Source organism: Tympanuchus pallidicinctus, unplaced genomic scaffold (genome assembly GCF_026119805.1).
Source record: "Tympanuchus pallidicinctus isolate F22 unplaced genomic scaffold, pur_lepc_1.0 scaffold72, whole genome shotgun sequence".
NCBI lineage: Eukaryota > Metazoa > Chordata > Aves > Galliformes > Phasianidae > Tympanuchus > Tympanuchus pallidicinctus.
In genome coordinates, this window is record NW_026294794.1 from 165914 (window position 1) to 184773 (window position 18860).

At 44.9% G+C, this 18860-nt stretch overlaps 1 protein-coding gene and 3 long non-coding RNA genes across 6 annotated transcripts; 1 reads left to right on the forward strand and 3 right to left on the reverse strand.

The window, feature by feature from the left end:
- The first annotated feature begins 3211 nt into the window (after nt 1–3211).
- LOC128072913 (uncharacterized) lies at nt 3212–17937 on the forward strand. Its single transcript, XM_052667140.1, has 11 exons — nt 3212–3493; nt 3563–3616; nt 3678–3837; nt 4238–4296; nt 5879–5976; nt 7282–7379; nt 12174–12410; nt 13248–13523; nt 14650–14925; nt 16092–16328; nt 17361–17937. Exons 6-11 carry the CDS (start codon nt 7340–7342, stop codon nt 17651–17653), a joined length of 1359 nt encoding a protein of 452 aa, XP_052523100.1. The 5' UTR covers nt 3212–3493; nt 3563–3616; nt 3678–3837; nt 4238–4296; nt 5879–5976; nt 7282–7339; the 3' UTR covers nt 17654–17937.
- Nucleotides 7988–10655, reverse strand: LOC128072915 (uncharacterized). The gene is made up of 2 exons (XR_008202514.1): nt 10538–10655; nt 7988–8020 (listed from the first exon to the last, which is right to left on the reverse strand). It is a non-coding gene; the product is annotated as an uncharacterized LOC128072915 (long non-coding RNA).
- LOC128072917 (uncharacterized) lies at nt 8142–9996 on the reverse strand. Its single transcript, XR_008202518.1, has 2 exons — nt 9785–9996; nt 8142–8670 (listed from the first exon to the last, which is right to left on the reverse strand). It is a non-coding gene; the product is annotated as an uncharacterized LOC128072917 (long non-coding RNA).
- On the reverse strand, nt 11757–18629 carry LOC128072916 (uncharacterized). Of its 3 annotated transcripts, none has more exons than XR_008202517.1 (2): nt 18177–18629; nt 11757–11789 (listed from the first exon to the last, which is right to left on the reverse strand). It is a non-coding gene; the product is annotated as an uncharacterized LOC128072916 (long non-coding RNA). The 3 variants fall into 3 exon arrangements; XR_008202516.1 differs by lacking the exon at nt 18177–18629 and adding an exon at nt 16984–17226; XR_008202515.1 differs by lacking the exon at nt 18177–18629 and adding an exon at nt 15714–16092.
- Nucleotides 18630–18860: the final 231 nt, after the last annotated feature.

The window sequence follows — 18860 nt, forward strand, 5'->3', positions numbered from 1 at the left end:
GAGAGAGCCCCGCTGCACCCTTTTTGTTCAGGCTGTTCTATTCTCTCCTGGGATTAAAAGGGACTTGAAAAACCCAGAGGTACAACTTGTACTTTCAGGCTGCTGTCCCAGCCTGTCAAGTGGGGATCATGCAGTGTGACCACCATTGGGGCAGGAGGGAAGTAGCTAAGAAATTCATCTGCCTACATGAAGTAGCATGTCTTGAAAATGGTCATAGCCATGATATAATTAGCAAGGTCATGGAATCCTAGAATCACCAAGGTTGGAAAAGACCTACAAAATCATCCAGTCCAACCGTCCACCTGTCGCCAACAGTTCTCACTAATCTGTGTCCCTCAACACGATGGCCTAAATGTTCTTTGAACACCTCCAGGGTGGGTGACTGCACCACCTCCCTAGGCAGCCCATTGCAGTACCAGCCACTCTTTTGGAGAAGCAGTCTTTCCTAACGTCCAGCCTGAATCTCCCCTGGTGCAACTTCCCTTGAATCGTATCGCGAGTTACATGAGAGAGAGTTAGCAGTGAAAGTGCCTGATGTGTGTGGGACAGCCCTGACTTGGCTAACGGTGCTGCAGGAGTGGAACAGTGTTCACGTAGACGGCGGGGAGCTTGTTCTTGTGAAATGGTCCCTTGTGCTCCAAGAATCTCTCTGACTTTCTGTCATGGACTCTTCCTCCTTGTTTTCAGGGTGTACAGAGGCATTGCTAATGAAGAACAGACCTCTTCCTAGGCCATAGAAAGGAAGGTGCTTGCAAAGCAAAGGCAGGCAGTTGCATGCAAAGCTAACGCAGCTGTGGGCTTGGTTAGCAAAGGGAAGCATGTGAATGCTTCCAAAGCAAAGGCAGATAGAGGCATGTAATGCATAGGCAGGTGGGTGCTTGAGAAGCCGTATCAGGTAGAGCTGAAGATGCTTGAGCTGTGTGAGAGCTTTGAGAGTGGGATGGAGAGCTCATGGCCAAGAAGAAGCCTGCGGTCCTAGCTGCCCGGGGAGAGGGTGAGATTGCTCAAGGGAGGGAGGATTCTTTGAGTTATCTGAGGGGTCTAGAAAGGGAGCTGAAAGGTTTGGGGCTCCCTTGCTGTGCTCTGCCCAGGCTGTGACAGTGCTGGGGTTTGTTTTGGAGTCACTCTGAAAACAAAATGAGGCAAGGGGGTTTCAGTGCAGTCTGAAGCCCTGCAACTCTGCTGTCGGGGCTGCAGCCCAGGGTAGGTGCCCTGTCCCCACAGCTGCTGACCACGTTCTTTCCTTCTCTGCAGTGACCACGGCCAGCCCCACGAAGACGCTTCATGTCATGTCAGACACCCAGCTGTCTGCTGCACGGACCATGTCTGTGATGGGTGAGGCTACCTCAGTCACTCTCAAACTGCCAGGCATCCAACCTTCCTGCTCCGCCAGCTCTCCTGCTAGCCCTGCCACCTTTGCTACCTCCCCATGTTGTGTTGTGTCATGGTGATCTGTGGTGCTGGGGCAGGCCTGGGCTCCCCTCCCTGATAGCAGGCCTGTTTCTGAAATCCCTGCTCATTTCCTCGTCCTGCTGGCTCATTCTATTTACAGGTTTGTGTCCTTTACGTTTCTTGGGTAATTTAGGACTGGTTTAAAGCAGCTGTCTTTGCTATTGCCTTTGTCTGCAGTTACCCTTGTGGGTCATGTTGATGGGATACCCTTTTGGGTTAGGTTTAAAGGTCAAGAGTTACCTTTTTATGGAAGGATGGGAAAGTGCCCAAGGAATGTTGACATCCCATGTGTTGGTGCCCCATGCCCGCTCCATGCCCGTGCCCCACGCACTTCTGAACGGGCAGCTCAGCTTTTGTGTCATTCAGCCACCTGTGGCAGAGCAGACCAGGCTTTCTGCAGGCGTAGGCAATCATCCCGTCACTTTCTGCCTTATAAGGAGTAGAAAACCTTTTCATTTTGGAGTCCTACTTACTGGAGCTTAACCATCTCCAGTGAAGCAGATGCCATTTTTCTTGTATCTTTCAATTCTGAGTCCATGTTCTCCCAGAAGCAAAGGAGTTTGGAGGTAACCACAAACAGTTAAGTGAGTGATTTCAGTATTTATTTCTGATCGTGACAGTTACTTCAGTTTAGAGGTCACAATTAATGTACTGTGCCTGTTTTAATTCTGACCAAGGTTGTAGTTGTAGCTGACTTCCCAAGGCTGCAATACATGGTGGTGACACAGCCGTGGGCTTCTGCACTGGCATTAATCCCACGTTTCCTTTCTGTGCCTTGCAGGTCAGCTTGTGCTGGAAGTGGACGGCATCAGAGTGTGAGTGAAGGTCAATGCAGGAGCAGCTGTTACAGAATCACAGAATTGTGGGGGTTGGAAGGGACCTTCAGAGATCATCGAGTCCAACCCCCTGCCAAGGTTCCCTACAGCAGGTCTCACAAGTCGGCATCCAGGCAGGTCTTGAACATCTCCAGGGAAGGAGACTCCCCCACCTCCCTGGGCAGCCTGTTCCAGTGCTCCGTCACCTCACTGTACAGAAGTTCCTTCGCACATTGGTGCGGAACTTCCTGTGCTGCAGTTTCCAGCCATTTCCCCTTGTCCTGTCTCCACTCACCACTGAAAAGAGTCTGTCCTCGCCATTCTTCCCCCCACACCTGAGATACTGATTGGACCTGGATCAGGTCCCCTCTCAGCCTTCTTTTCTCAAGGCTGAACAGACCCAGTTCACTCAGCCTTTCCTCATAGCAGAGATGCTCCAGTACCCTCACCATCTTTGTGGCTCTCTGCTGGACTCTTTCCAAGAGGTCCCTGTCTGTTTTGTACTGGGGAGCCCAGAACTGGACGCAGTGCTCCTGATGAGGCCTTACCAGGGCAGAGCAGAGGGGGAGGATCACCTCCCTCCACCTGCTGGCCACGCTCTTTTTAATGCACGCCAGGATGCCATTGGCCCTCTTGGCCACAAGGGCACACTGCTGGCTCATGGCAACCTGTCATCCACCAGGACACCCAGGTCCCTCTCCGCAGAGCTCCCCTCCAGCAGCTCATCCCCCAACCTGTACTGGTGCATGCAATTATTCCTCCCCAAATGCAAGACTCTACACTTGCTTCTGTTGAACCTCATCCGGTTTTTCTTTGCCCCGCTCTCCAGCCTGTCCAGCTCTCGCTGAATGGCAGCACGGCCTTCAGGCGTGTCAGCCAATCCTCCCAACTTCGTATCATCAGCAAATTTGCTGAGGGTGGCCACCATCTCCTCATCAAGGTCATTGATGAAGATATTGAACAAGACCCAGCACCAACCCCTGAGGAACACCACTGGTTACAGGCCTCCAGCCAGACTCTGCACCACCAACGACGACCCTCTGCGCTCTGCCAGTCAGCCAGTTCTCAACCCACCTCACTGTCCACTCATCTATCCCACACTTCCTCAACTTTGTTGTAAGGATGTCATGGGGGACAGTATCAAATGCCTTGCTGAAATCAAGGTAGACTACATCCACTGCTCTCCCCCCATCCACCCAGCCAGAGACATCATAGAAGACTACCAGGTTGGTCAAGCACGACCTCCCCCTGGTGAACCCGTGCTGACTACTCTTGATAACCTCCTTTTCTTCCAGTTGTCTGGAGATGGCATCCAGCAGAGCTGTTCCATCACCTCTCCAGGGACAGAGGTGAGGCTGACTGGCCTATAATTGCCTGGCTCTTCCTTCTTGCCCTTTTTGAAGACCGGAGTGACATTCTCCAAAAGGAGATTTTTGGGATTGAGGCAGTTGAAGAAAGAGTGAAGCCAGGGGGCAGTCCCTGTGGAGAGGACCTCAGGAACTGAGCTTCTCCACCACTGTCTCAGCAAGGAGACAGACGCAGTTCCCATTCCTGCTCTGCATGTGGAAAGGTATGGCTGGGTTTCTTTGTTTGGGCTTTCTTCCTTTCTCTCACTTTGAAGGGGAAAAGTTGGAGCAGGGGGAGCCTTACTGATCCTTTGTTACTTGCGTAACTGGTTGGATTCTGCATGTGCTGCAACAGGACAGCAGAGCCAGGCTCCTTAACCTGCTGGGGCAGGGTGGGAGCCGAGAATGGGCACTGCCCTCCTGCCAGCTGCACCTGGTTATGGTTTGCCAGGCCCCTGCTGCCCTGGATTTCGCCTGAGAGGTTTGTTCTAGCTGCCTGCAGTAGTAAAAGATAGGGAAGAAATGGAAGTCAAGAGCTAAGGCTCTACACGGTAACTTTGCATGGATTGAACTGTGGCACCTGAAGACACAGGTCCATTCCTGAATAATGCTGGCATTTTGCAGGTGTATTGGTTTAACCCCTGAACTGATGTCTGTGAGCACCTGTCTTTTCCACCTGAACTGTAAGAAAGCTGGATGTGACCAGAAATTGCAGCAGTTGCTGTGAATACTCTCCCAAATGTTTGTTTCTTTTAGTGATAACTAATGGCTCAGCACTGTGATCTCATGTCTCTGGCACTATTGGAATGCTGCATCTCTTTGCAGATGTTGGGTGCCTGTTTCTATGGACTCATGAGCACTCACAGAGGTCACAACTGCTGCAGGGGTGGGAGTGTACCACAGCTGGTATTTCCAGAGAGGCTCTAAATGCCTGTAGAAATCACAGGAATTTCTCGTTTGCATTTCTTTTCTTTGCTTAGCTTTTTAGTCATTATTGTCATATATTGCTTCTTTCCTTTGAGAAATTTGGGATGGCAGTTTCTTGTTCTTTACTTTCTTTGAATCTAATGTTTTGCCATGATATTGCATTCTATGTCTTGGCTTTTTCAGTGCTATTCCTTTGCTTTGCCACCTAGTTTTTGTTGCTTTTTTTCCCCTTTCCATTTTCCTTTTCTTTACAGCCCCATTTAACTATGCTTTATTGTTATTTTTTTTCCTTTTTGTTTCTTCTTTTCCATTCCTGCTTTTTTTCAAATCAGATTTTAAGGCATTACTTTGAATTTCTCTACTTTAATACATTATATTTTTTCTCTTCCTTTCCTTGTTGGACCCCTACCTCGTCCAAATGGCTGCTTCCTTCCACTTACCTTGCATTTCCTTACCTGACGTTAGCTCTCTGGTTCTTCATTCCCACATCCTGGGTGTCCTTACCTCTTTGCCCGACGAGGACTTCAGGCTTTTCGACTGGTTCCTTTTCTTTCTGTGTATTGTCTCTTTTTCCACTGGGTCCCATTGGTTTGCTTTCCTTTGTTCACTTGGTTTTGCTTTCTCTACTGCTCCTTTGGCTTTGCTCTCCATTGTTAATTTCATGTTTGTTTGGTTTTTTTGGTTTGCTTTCCTTTTTGTTGTTCATTCTGTTCCTTGGCTCTTGGTTTTCTGGCATTGTTTTGCTTTGTCCTACTTTCTATTTTGCTTCTTGTCTTTCATTCTGTTTTTTTTTTTTTTTTTTTTTTTTCCCAGGTTCTCCCCTTAGGTTTTGCTAGCTTTTATATTGTCTCTCTGTGTTGCTTTGAATTTTTTGCTTTGCCATATATTTGCAGTCCACCCCTTTGCTCTTTGTTTGTCCTTTTCTCCCCGGTTTACTTGGCTGTTTTCCTTTTCCTTTTTCGCTTTTGTTTCCTGCTCGGTTGGCTTTGCTTTCTACTGCTGATTTTTCTTTTTGATTGGTTCCTTTTCTTTCCAGACCATGCCTTTGCATTATTTTCATCGGTTCTAAAAGTTTGTCTCCTCTTTTCTCCTCTTTTTCTTTGGCTTTCATTACATTCCTCCTTCTTGCACTTACCTTGCTTTTACTTACCTGATGTTAGCCTTCTGGATTGTTCATTCCTACATCCTGGCTGTCCTAGCCTCTGTCCTTGTTGTGGACTGGAGGCTTTTCCTCGGGTGCCTGGCAGCATCCATGCCCGGTAGCTACCCTGACCTCCTCCTCGGCATGACCGCGAGCGCTTTCCCTTCCTCCAGAGAGATGTTTTGTCCTGCTTGCAGCCGCGGACTCCTCCACGGGCGCCAGCTGAGGAAGTGCATCTCTGCTGGAGGTCGCAGCATGCCCAGTAGCTACCCTTTCCTCCTCCCAGGCACAGATGGTGAGCTTTTGGCTGCACAGCAGGCTCTTGTCACCTTTGCTTTGCCGTCTCATTGAATCCCATTTCTTTGTTCTGTTGGTTGTTTCTGTTTCTTTCTGTGTATTGTCTCTTTTTCCACTGGGTCCCATTGGTTTGCTTTCCTTTGTTCACTTGGTTTTGCTTTCTCTACTGCTCCTTTGGCTTTGCTCTCCATTGTTAATTTGATGTTTGTTTGGTTTTTTTGGTTTGCTTTCCTTTTTGTTGTTCATTCTGTTCCACTGGGTCCCATTGGTTTGCTTTCCTTTGTTCACTTGGTTTTGCTTTCTCTACTGCTCCTTTGGCTTTGCTCTCCATTGTTAATTTGATGTTTGTTTGGTTTTTTTGGTTTGCTTTCCTTTTTGTTGTTCATTCTGTTCCACTGGGTCCCATTGGTTTGCTTTCCTTTGTTCACTTGGTTTTGCTTTCTCTACTGCTCCTTTGGCTTTGCTCTCCATTGTTAATTTGATGTTTGTTTGGTTTTTTTGGTTTGCTTTCCTTTTTGTTGTTCATTCTGTTCCACTGGGTCCCATTGGTTTGCTTTCCTTTGTTCACTTGGTTTTGCTTTCTCTACTGCTCCTTTGGCTTTGCTCTCCATTGTTAATTTGATGTTTGTTTGGTTTTTTTGGTTTGCTTTCCTTTTTGTTGTTTATTCTGTTCCTTGGCTCTTGGTTTTCTGGCATTGTTTTGCTTTGTCCTACTTTCTATTTTGCTTCTTGTCTTTCATTCTGGCTGGTTTTGTTTGTTTTGGTTTGTTTTTTCCATGTTCTCCCTTTAGGTTTTGCTAGCTTTTATATTGTCTCACTGTGTTGTTTTGAATTTTTTGCTTTGCCATATATTTGCAGTCCACCCCTTTGCTCTTTGTTTGTCCTTTTCTCCCCGGTTTACTTGGCTGTTTTCCTTTTCCTTTTTCGCTTTTGTTTCCTGCTCGGTTGGCTTTGCTTTCTACTGCTGATTTTTCTTTTTGATTGGTTCCTTTTCTTTCCAGACCATGCCTTTGCATTATTTTCATCGGTTCTAAAAGTTTGTCTCCTCTTTTCTCCTCTTTTTCTTTGGCTTTCATTACATTCCTCCTTCTTGCACTTACCTTGCTTTTACTTACCTGATGTTAGCCTTCTGGATTGTTCATTCCTACATCCTGGCTGTCCTAGCCTCTGTCCTTGTTGTGGACTGGAGGCTTTTCCTCGGGTGCCTGGCAGCATCCATGCCCGGTAGCTACCCTGACCTCCTCCTCGGCATGACCGCGAGCGCTTTCCCTTCCTCCAGAGAGATGTTTTGTCCTGCTTGCAGCCGCGGACTCCTCCACGGGCGCCAGCTGAGGAAGTGCATCTCTGCTGGAGGTCGCAGCATGCCCAGTAGCTACCCTTTCCTCCTCCCAGGCACGGATGGTGAGCTTTTGGCTGCACGGCAGGCTCTTGTCACCTTTGCTTTGCCGTCTCATTGAATCCCATTTCTTTGTTCTGTTGGTTGTTTCTGTTTCTTTCTGTGTATTGTCTCTTTTTCCACTGGGTCCCATTGGTTTGCTTTCCTTTGTTCCCTTCGTTTTGCTTTCTCTACTGCTCTTTTGGCTTTGCTCTCCATTGTTAATTTGATGTTTGTTTGGTTTTTTTGGTTTGCTTTCCTTTTTGTTGTTCATTCTGTTCCACTGGGTCCCATTGGTTTGCTTTCCTTTGTTCACTTGGTTTTGCTTTCTCTACTGCTCCTTTGGCTTTGCTCTCCATTGTTAATTTGATGTTTGTTTGGTTTTTTTGGTTTGCTTTCCTTTTTGTTGTTCATTCTGTTCCACTGGGTCCCATTGGTTTGCTTTCCTTTGTTCACTTGGTTTTGCTTTCTCTACTGCTCCTTTGGCTTTGCTCTCCATTGTTAATTTGATGTTTGTTTGGTTTTTTTGGTTTGCTTTCCTTTTTCTTGTTTATTCTGTTCCTTGGCTCTTGGTTTTCTGGCATTGTTTTGCTTTGTCCTACTTTCTATTTTGCTTCTTGTCTTTCATTCTGGCTGGTTTTGTTTGTTTTTTTTTTCCATGTTCTCCCTTTAGGTTTTGCTAGCTTTTATATTGTCTCACTGTGTTGTTTTGAATTTTTTGCTTTGCCATATATTTGCAGTCCACCCCTTTGCTCTTTGTTTGTCCTTTTCTCCCCGGTTTACTTGGCTCTTTTCCTTTTCCTTTTTCGCTTTTGTTTCCTGCTCGGTTGGCTTTGCTTTCTACTGCTGATTTTTCTTTTTGATTGGTTCTTTTTCTTTCCAGACCATGCCTTTGCATTATTTTCATCGGTTCTAAAAGTTTGTCTCCTCTTTTCTCCTCTTTTTCTTTGGCTTTCATTACATTCCTCCTTCTTGCACTTACCTTGCTTTTACTTACCTGATGTTAGCCTTCTGGATTGTTCATTCCTACATCCTGGCTGTCCTAGCCTCTGTCCTTGTTGTGGACTGGAGGCTTTTCCTCGGGTGCCTGGCAGCATCCATGCCCGGTAGCTACCCTGATCTCCTCCTCGGCATGACCGCGAGCGCTTTCCCTTCCTCCAGAGAGATGTTTTGTCCTGCTTGCAGCCGCGGACTCCTCCACGGGCGCCAGCTGAGGAAGTGCATCTCTGCTGGAGGTCGCAGCATGCCCAGTAGCTACCCTTTCCTCCTCCCAGGCACGGATGGTGAGCTTTTGGCTGCACCGCAGGCTCTTGTCACCTTTGCTTTGCCGTCTCATTGAATCCCATTTCTTTGTTCTGTTGGTTGTTTCTGTTTCTGTGTATTGTCTCTTTTTCCACTGGGTCCCATTGGTTTGCTTTCCTTTGTTCACTTGGTTTTGCTTTCTCTACTGCTCCTTTGGCTTTGCTCTCCATTGTTAATTTGATGTTTGTTTGGTTTTTTTGGTTTGCTTTCCTTTTTGTTGTTCATTCTGTTCCACTGGGTCCCATTGGTTTGCTTTCCTTTGTTCACTTGGTTTTGCTTTCTCTACTGCTCCTTTGGCTTTGCTCTCCATTGTTAATTTCATGTTTGTTTGGTTTTTTTGGTTTGCTTTCCTTTTTCTTGTTTATTCTGTTCCTTGGCTCTTGGTTTTCTGGCATTGTTTTGCTTTGTCCTACTTTCTATTTTGCTTCTTGTCTTTCATTCTGGCTGGTTTTGTTTGTTTTTTTTTTTCCATGATCTCCCTTTAGGTTTTGCTAGCTTTTATATTGTCTCACTGTGTTGTTTTGAATTTTTTGCTTTGCCATATATTTGCAGTCCACCCCTTTGCTCTTTGTTTGTCCTTTTCTCCCCGGTTTACTTGGCTCTTTTCCTTTTCCTTTTTCGCTTTTGTTTCCTGCTCGGTTGGCTTTGCTTTCTACTGCTGATTTTTCTTTTTGATTGGTTCTTTTTCTTTCCAGACCATGCCTTTGCATTATTTTCATCGGTTCTAAAAGTTTGTCTCCTCTTTTCTCCTCTTTTTCTTTGGCTTTCATTACATTCCTCCTTCTTGCACTTACCTTGCTTTTACTTACCTGATGTTAGCCTTCTGGATTGTTCATTCCTACATCCTGGCTGTCCTAGCCTCTGTCCTTGTTGTGGACTGGAGGCTTTTCCTCGGGTGCCTGGCAGCATCCATGCCCGGTAGCTACCCTGACCTCCTCCTCGGCATGACCGCGAGCGCTTTCCCTTCCTCCAGAGAGATGTTTTGTCCTGCTTGCAGCCGCGGACTCCTCCACGGGCGCCAGCTGAGGAAGTGCATCTCTGCTGGAGGTCGCAGCATGCCCAGTAGCTACCCTTTCCTCCTCCCAGGCACGGATGGTGAGCTTTTGGCTGCACCACAGGCTCTTGTCACCTTTGCTTTGCCGTCTCATTGAATCCCATTTCTTTGTTCTGTTGGTTGTTTCTGTTTCTTTCTGTGTATTGTCTCTTTTTCCACTGGGTCCCATTGGTTTGCTTTCCTTTGTTCACTTGGTTTTGCTTTCTCTACTGCTCCTTTGGCTTTGCTCTCCATTGTTAATTTGATGTTTGTTTGGTTTTTTTGGTTTGCTTTCCTTTTTGTTGTTCACTCTGTTCCACTGGGTCCCATTGGTTTGCTTTCCTTTGTTCACTTGGTTTTGCTTTCTCTACTGCTCCTTTGGCTTTGCTCTCCATTGTTAATTTGATGTTTGTTTGGTTTTTTTGGTTTGCTTTCCTTTTTGTTGTTCATTCTGTTCCACTGGGTCCCATTGGTTTGCTTTCCTTTGTTCACTTGGTTTTGCTTTCTCTACTGCTCCTTTGGCTTTGCTCTCCATTGTTAATTTGATGTTTGTTTGGTTTTTTTGGTTTGCTTTCCTTTTTCTTGTTCATTCTGTTCCACTGGGTCCCATTGGTTTGCTTTCCTTTGTTCACTTGGTTTTGCTTTCTCTACTGCTCCTTTGGCTTTGCTCTCCATTGTTAATTTCATGTTTGTTTGGTTTTTTTGGTTTGCTTTCCTTTTTGTTGTTTATTCTGTTCCTTGGCTCTTGGTTTTCTGGCATTGTTTTGCTTTGTCCTACTTTCTATTTTGCTTCTTGTCTTTCATTCTAGATTGTTTTGTTTGTTTTGGTTTGTTTTTTCCATGTTCCACCCTTAGGTTTTGCTAGCTTTTATATTGTCTCACTGTGTTGCTTTGAATTTTTTGCTTTGCCATATATTTGCAGTCCACCCCTTTGCTCTTTGTTTGTCCTTTTCTCCCCGGTTTACTTGGCTCTTTTCCTTTTCCTTTTGGCTTTTGTTTCCTGCTCGGTTGGCTTTGCTTTCTACTGCTGATTTTTCTTTTTGATTGGTTCCTTTTCTTTCCAGACCATGCCTTTGCATTATTTTCATCGGTTCTAAAAGTTTGTCTCCGCTTTTCTCCTCTTTTTCTTTGGCTTTCATTACATTCCTCCTTCTTCCACTTACCTTGCTTTTACTTACCTGATGTTAGCCTTCTGGATTGTTCATTCCTACATCCTGGCTGTCCTAGCCTCTGTCCTTGTTGTGGACTGGAGGCTTTTCCTCGGGTGCCTGGCAGCATCCATGCCCGGTAGCTACCCTGACCTCCTCCTCGGCATGACCGCGAGCGCTTTCCCTTCCTCCAGAGAGATGTTTTGTCCTGCTTGCAGCCGCGGACTCCTCCACGGGCGCCAGCTGAGGAAGTGCATCTCTGCTGGAGGTCGCAGCATGCCCAGTAGCTACCCTTTCCTCCTCCCAGGCACGGATGGTGAGCTTTTGGCTGCACGGCAGGCTCTTGTCACCTTTGCTTTGCTGTCTAATTGAATCCCATTTCTTTGTTCTGTTGGTTGTTTCTGTTTCTGTGTATTGTCTCTTTTTCCACTGGGTCCCATTGGTTTGCTTTCCTTTGTTCCCTTCGTTTTGCTTTCTCTACTGCTCCTTTGGCTTTGCTCTCCATTGTTAATTTGATGTTTGTTTGGTTTTTTTGGTTTGCTTTCCTTTTTGTTGTTCATTCTGTTCCACTGGGTCCCATTGGTTTGCTTTCCTTTGTTCACTTGGTTTTGCTTTCTCTACTGCTCCTTTGGCTTTGCTCTCCATTGTTAATTTGATGTTTGTTTGGTTTTTTTGGTTTGCTTTCCTTTTTCTTGTTCATTCTGTTCCACTGGGTCCCATTGGTTTGCTTTCCTTTGTTCACTTGGTTTTGCTTTCTCTACTGCTCCTTTGGCTTTGCTCTCCATTGTTAATTTGATGTTTGTTTGGTTTTTTTGGTTTGCTTTCCTTTTTGTTGTTTATTCTGTTCCTTGGCTCTTGGTTTTCTGGCATTGTTTTGCTTTGTCCTACTTTCTATTTTGCTTCTTGTCTTTCATTCTGGCTGGTTTTGTTTGTTTTTTTTTTCCATGTTCTCCCTTTAGGTTTTGCTAGCTTTTATATTGTCTCACTGTGTTGTTTTGAATTTTTTGCTTTGCCATATATTTGCAGTCCACCCCTTTGCTCTTTGTTTGTCCTTTTCTCCCCGGTTTACTTGGCTGTTTTCCTTTTCCTTTTCCTTTTGGCTTTTGTTTCCTGCTCGGTTGGCTTTGCTTTCTACTGCTGATTTTTCTTTTTGGTTGGTTCTTTTTCTTTCCAGACCATGCCTTTGCATTATTTTCATCGGTTCTAAAAGTTTGTCTCCTCTTTTCTCCTCTTTTTCTTTGGCTTTCATTACATTCCTCCTTCTTCCACTTACCTTGCTTTTACTTACCTGATGTTAGCCTTCTGGATTGTTCATTCCTACATCCTGGCTGTCCTAGCCTCTGTCCTTGTTGTGGACTGGAGGCTTTTCCTCGGGTGCCTGGCAGCATCCATGCCCGGTAGCTACCCTGACCTCCTCCTCGGCATGACCGCGAGCGCTTTCCCTTCCTCCAGAGAGATGTTTTGTCCTGCTTGCAGCCGCGGACTCCTCCACGGGCGCCAGCTGAGGAAGTGCATCTCTGCTGGAGGTCGCAGCATGCCCAGTAGCTACCCTTTCCTCCTCCCAGGCACGGATGGTGAGCTTTTGGCTGCACCGCAGGCTCTTGTCACCTTTGCTTTGCCGTCTCATTGAATCCCATTTCTTTGTTCTGTTGGTTGTTTCTGTTTCTGTGTATTGTCTCTTTTTCCACTGGGTCCCATTGGTTTGCTTTCCTTTGTTCCCTTCGTTTTGCTTTCTCTACTGCTCCTTTGGCTTTGCTCTCCATTGTTAATTTGATGTTTGTTTGGTTTTTTTGGTTTGCTTTCCTTTTTGTTGTTCATTCTGTTCCACTGGGTCCCATTGGTTTGCTTTCCTTTGTTCACTTGGTTTTGCTTTCTCTACTGCTCCTTTGGCTTTGCTCTCCATTGTTAATTTGATGTTTGTTTGGTTTTTTTGGTTTGCTTTCCTTTTTGTTGTTTATTCTGTTCCTTGGCTCTTGGTTTTCTGGCATTGTTTTGCTTTGTCCTACTTTCTATTTTGCTTCTTGTCTTTCATTCTGGCTGGTTTTGTTTGTTTTTTTTTTTCCATGATCTCCCTTTAGGTTTTGCTAGCTTTTATATTGTCTCACTGTGTTGCTTTGAATTTTTTGCTTTGCCATATATTTGCAGTCCACCCCTTTGCTCTTTGTTTGTCCTTTTCTCCCCGGTTTACTTGGCTCTTTTCCTTTTCCTTTTGGCTTTTGTTTCCTGCTCGGTTGGCTTTGCTTTCTACTGCTGATTTTTCTTTTTGGTTGGTTCTTTTTCTTTCCAGACCATGCCTTTGCATTATTTTCATCGGTTCTAAAAGTTTGTCTCCGCTTTTCTCCTCTTTTTCTTTGGCTTTCATTACATTCCTCCTTCTTGCACTTACCTTGCTTTTACTTACCTGATGTTAGCCTTCTGGATTGTTCATTCCTACATCCTGGCTGTCCTAGCCTCTGTCCTTGTTGTGGACTGGAGGCTTTTCCTCGGGTGCCTGGCAGCATCCATGCCCGGTAGCTACCCTGACCTCCTCCTCGGCATGACCGCGAGCGCTTTCCCTTCCTCCAGAGAGATGTTTTGTCCTGCTTGCAGCCGCGGACTCCTCCACGGGCGCCAGCTGAGGAAGTGCATCTCTGCTGGAGGTCGCAGCATGCCCAGTAGCTACCCTTTCCTCCTCCCAGGCACGGATGGTGAGCTTTTGGCTGCACCGCAGGCTCTTGTCACCTTTGCTTTGCCGTCTCATTGAATCCCATTTCTTTGTTCTGTTGGTTGTTTCTGTTTCTTTCTGTGTATTGTCTCTTTTTCCACTGGGTCCCATTGGTTTGCTTTCCTTTGTTCCCTTCGTTTTGCTTTCTCTACTGCTCCTTTGGCTTTGCTCTCCATTGTTAATTTGATGTTTGTTTGGTTTTTTTGGTTTGCTTTCCTTTTTGTTGTTCACTCTGTTCCACTGGGTCCCATTGGTTTGCTTTCCTTTGTTCACTTGGTTTTGCTTTCTCTACTGCTCCTTTGGCTTTGCTCTCCATTGTTAATTTGATGTTTGTTTGGTTTTTTTGGTTTGCTTTCCTTTTTCTTGTTCATTCTGTTCCACTGGGTCCCATTGGTTTGCTTTCCTTTGTTCACTTGGTTTTGCTTTCTCTACTGCTCCTTTGGCTTTGCTCTCCATTGTTAATTTGATGTTTGTTTGGTTTTTTTGGTTTGCTTTCCTTTTTCTTGTTCATTCTGTTCCACTGGGTCCCATTGGTTTGCTTTCCTTTGTTCACTTGGTTTTGCTTTCTCTACTGCTCCTTTGGCTTTGCTCTCCATTGTTAATTTGATGTTTGTTTGGTTTTTTTGGTTTGCTTTCCTTTTTGTTGTTCATTCTGTTCCTTGGCTCTTGGTTTTCTGGCATTGTTTTGCTTTGTCCTACTTTCTATTTTGCTTCTTGTCTTTCATTCTAGTTTGTTTTGTTTGTTTTGTTTTTTTTTTTCCATGTTCCACCCTTAGGTTTTGCTAGCTTTTATATTGTCTCACTGTGTTGTTTTGAATTTTTTGCTTTGCCATATATTTGCAGTCCACCCCTTTGCTCTTTGTTTGTCCTTTTCTCCCCGGTTTACTTGGCTCTTTTCCTTTTCCTTTTGGCTTTTGTTTCCTGCTCGGTTGGCTTTGCTTTCTACTGCTGATTTTTCTTTTTGATTGGTTCTTTTTCTTTCCAGACCATGCCTTTGCATTATTTTCATCGGTTCTAAAAGTTTGTCTCCGCTTTTCTCCTCTTTTTCTTTGGCTTTCATTACATTCCTCCTTCTTGCACTTACCTTGCTTTTACTTACCTGATGTTAGCCTTCTGGATTGTTCATTCCTACATCCTGGCTGTCCTAGCCTCTGTCCTTGTTGTGGACTGGAGGCTTTTCCTCGGGTGCCTGGCAGCATCCATGCCCGGTAGCTACCCTGACCTCCTCCTCGGCATGACCGCGAGCGCTTTCCCTTCCTCCAGAGAGATGTTTTGTCCTGCTTGCAGCCGCGGACTCCTCCACGGGCGCCAGCTGAGGAAGTGCATCTCTGCTGGAGGTCGCAGCATGCCCAGTAGCTACCCTTTCCTCCTCCCAGGCACGGATGGTGAGCTTTTGGCTGCACGGCAGGCTCTTGTCACCTTTGCTTTGCCGTCTCATTGAATCCCATTTCTTTGTTCTGTTGGTTGTTTCTGTTTCTTTCTGTGTATTGTCTCTTTTTCCACTGGGTCCCATTGGTTTGCTTTCCTTTGTTCCCTTCGTTTTGCTTTCTCTACTGCTCTTTTGGCTTTGCTCTCCATTGCTAATTTGATGTTTGTTTGGTTTTTTTGGTTTGCTTTCCTTTTTGTTGTTCATTCTGTTCCACTGGGTCCCATTGCTTTCCTTTGTTCACTTGGTTTTGCTTTCTCTACTGCTCCTTTGGCTTTGCTCTCCATTGTTAATTTCATGTTTGTTTGGTTTTTTTGGTTTGCTTTCCTTTTTCTTGTTCATTCTGTTCCACTGGGTCCCATTGGTTTGCTTTCCTTTGTTCACTTGGTTTTGCTTTCTCTACTGCTCCTTTGGCTTTGCTCTCCATTGTTAATTTCATGTTTGTTTGGTTTTTTTGGTTTGCTTTCCTTTTTCTTGTTCATTCTGTTCCACTGGGTCCCATTGGTTTGCTTTCCTTTGTTCACTTGGTTTTGCTTTCTCTACTGCTCCTTTGGCTTTGCTCTCCATTGTTAATTTGATGTTTGTTTGGTTTTTTTGGTTTGCTTTCCTTTTTGTTGTTCATTCTGTTCCTTGGCTCTTGGTTTTCTGGCATTGTTTTGCTTTGTCCTACTTTCTATTTTGCTTCTTGTCTTTCATTCTAGTTTGTTTGGTTCTTTTTTTTTTTTTTTTTTTTTTTCCATGTTCCACCCTTAGGTTTTGCTAGCTTTTATATTGTCTCACTGTGTTGCTTTGAATTTTTTGCTTTGCCATATATTTGCAGTCCACCCCTTTGCTCTTTGTTTGTCCTTTTCTCCCCGGTTTACTTGGCTCTTTTCCTTTTCCTTTTGGCTTTTGTTTCCTGCTCGGTTGGCTTTGCTTTCTACTGCTGATTTTTCTTTTTGATTGGTTCTTTTTCTTTCCAGACCATGCCTTTGCATTATTTTCATCGGTTCTAAAAGTTTGTCTCCGCTTTTCTCCTCTTTTTCTTTGGCTTTCATTACATTCCTCCTTCTTCCACTTACCTTGCTTTTACTTACCTGATGTTAGCCTTCTGGATTGTTCATTCCTACATTCTGGCTGTCCTAGCCTCTGTCCTTGTTGTGGACTGGAGGCTTTTCCTCGGGTGCCTGGCAGCATCCATGCCCGGTAGCTACCCTGACCTCCTCCTCGGCATGACCGCGAGCGCTTTCCCTTCCTCCAGAGAGATGTTTTGTCCTGCTTGCAGCCGCGGACTCCTCCACGGGCGCCAGCTGAGGAAGTGCATCTCTGCTGGAGGTCGCAGCATGCCCAGTAGCTACCCTTTCCTCCTCCCAGGCACGGATGGTGAGCTTTTGGCTGCACGGCAGGCTCTTGTCACCTTTGCTTTGCCGTCTCATTGAATCCCATTTCTTTGTTCTGTTGGTTGTTTCTGTTTCTTTCTGTGTATTGTCTCTTTTTCCACTGGGTCCCATTGGTTTGCTTTCCTTTGTTCCCTTCGTTTTGCTTTCTCTACTGCTCCTTTGGCTTTGCTCTCCATTGTTAATTTGATGTTTGTTTGGTTTTTTTGGTTTGCTTTCCTTTTTGTTGTTCATTCTGTTCCACTGGGTCCCATTGGTTTGCTTTCCTTTGTTCACTTGGTTTTGCTTTCTCTACTGCTCCTTTGGCTTTGCTCTCCATTGTTAATTTGATGTTTGTTTGGTTTTTTTGGTTTGCTTTCCTTTTTGTTGTTCATTCTGTTCCACTGGGTCCCATTGGTTTGCTTTCCTTTGTTCACTTGGTTTTGCTTTCTCTACTGCTCCTTTGGCTTTGCTCTCCATTGTTAATTTCATGTTTGTTTGGTTTTTTTGGTTTGCTTTCCTTTTTGTTGTTCATTCTGTTCCTTGGCTCTTGGTTTTCTGGCATTGTTTTGCTTTGTCCTACTTTCTATTTTGCTTCTTGTCTTTCATTCTAGTTTGTTTGGTTCTTTTTTTTTTTTTGGTTTTTTTTTTCCATGTTCCACCCTTAGGTTTTGCTAGCTTTTATATTGTCTCACTGTGTTGCTTTGAATTTTTTGCTTTGCCATATATTTGCAGTCCACCCCTTTGCTCTTTGTTTGTCCTTTTCTCCCCGGTTTACTTGGCTCTTTTCCTTTTCCTTTTGGCTTTTGTTTCCTGCTCGGTTGGCTTTGCTTTCTACTGCTGATTTTTCTTTTTGGTTGGTTCTTTTTCTTTCCAGACCATGCCTTTGCATTATTTTCATCGGTTTCAAAGGTTGTCTCCGCTTTTCTCCTCTTTTTCTTTGGCTTTCATTACATTCCTCCTTCTTCCACTTACCTTGCTTTTACTTACCTGATGTTAGCCTTCTGGATTGTTTATTCCTACATCCTGGCTGTCCTAGCCTCTGTCCTTGTTGTGGACTGGAGGCTTTTCCTCGGGTGCCTGGCAGCATCCATGCCCGGTAGCTACCCTGACCTCCTCCTCGGCATGACCGCGAGCGCTTTCCCTTCCTCCAGAGAGATGTTTTGTCCTGCTTGCAGCCGCGGACTCCTCCACGGGCGCCAGCTGAGGAAGTGCATCTCTGCTGGAGGTCGCAGCATGCCCAGTAGCTACCCTTTCCTCCTCCCAGGCACGGATGGTGAGCTTTTGGCTGCACGGCAGGCTCTTGTCACCTTTGCTTTGCCGTCTCATTGAATCCCATTTCTTTGTTCTGTTGGTTGTTTCTGTTTCTTTCTGTGTATTGTCTCTTTTTCCACTGGGTCCCATTGGTTTGCTTTCCTTTGTTCACTTGGTTTTGCTTTCTCTACTGCTCCTTTGGCTTTGCTCTCCATTGTTAATTTCATGTTTGTTTGGTTTTTTTGGTTTGCTTTCCTTTTTGTTGTTCATTCTGTTCCACTGGGTCCCATTGGTTTGCTTTCCTTTGTTCACTTGGTTTTGCTTTCTCTACTGCTCCTTTGGCTTTGCTCTCCATTGTTAATTTGATGTTTGTTTGGTTTTTTTGGTTTGCTTTCCTTTTTCTTGTTTATTCTGTTCCTTGGCTCTTGGTTTTCTGGCATTGTTTTGCTTTGTCCTACTTTGTATTTAGCTTCTTTTCTTTCATTCTAGTTTGTTTTGTTTGTTTTTTTTTTTTTTTTTTTCCATGTTCCACCCTTATTTTGCTTCTTGTCTTTCATTCTAGATTGTTTTGTTTGTTTTTGTTTTTTTTTCCATGTTCCACCCTTAGGTTTTGCTAGCTTTTATATTGTCTCACTGTGTTGCTTTGAATTTTTTGCTTTGCCATATATTTGCAGTCCACCCCTTTGCTCTTTGTTTGTCCTTTTCTCCCCGGTTTACTTGGCTCTTTTCCTTTTCCTTTTGGCTTTTGTTTCCTGCTCGGTTGGCTTTGCTTTCTACTGCTGATTTTTCTTTTTGGTTGGTTCTTTTTCTTTCCAGACCATGCCTTTGCATTATTTTCATCAGTTCTAAATGTTTGTCTCCGCTTTTCTCCTCTTTTTCTTTGGCTTTCATTACATTCCTCCTTCTTCCACTTACCTTGCTTTTACTTACCTGATGTTAGCCTTCTGGATTGTTCATTCCTACATCCTGGCTGTCCTAGCCTCTGTCCTTGTTGTGGACTGGAGGCTTTTCCTCGGGTGCCTGGCAGCATCCATGCCCGGTAGCTACCCTGACCTCCTCCCAGGCACGGTTGATGAGCTTTTGGCTGCACCACAGGCTCTTGTCACCTTTGCTTTGCTGTCTCATTGAATCCCATTTCTTTGTTCTGTTGGTTGTTTCTGTTTCTGTGTATTGTCTCTTTTTCCACTGGGTCCCATTGGTTTGCTTTCCTTTGTTCACTTGGTTTTGCTTTCTCTACTGCTCCTTTGGCTTTGCTCTCCATTGTTAATTTGATGTTTGTTTGGTT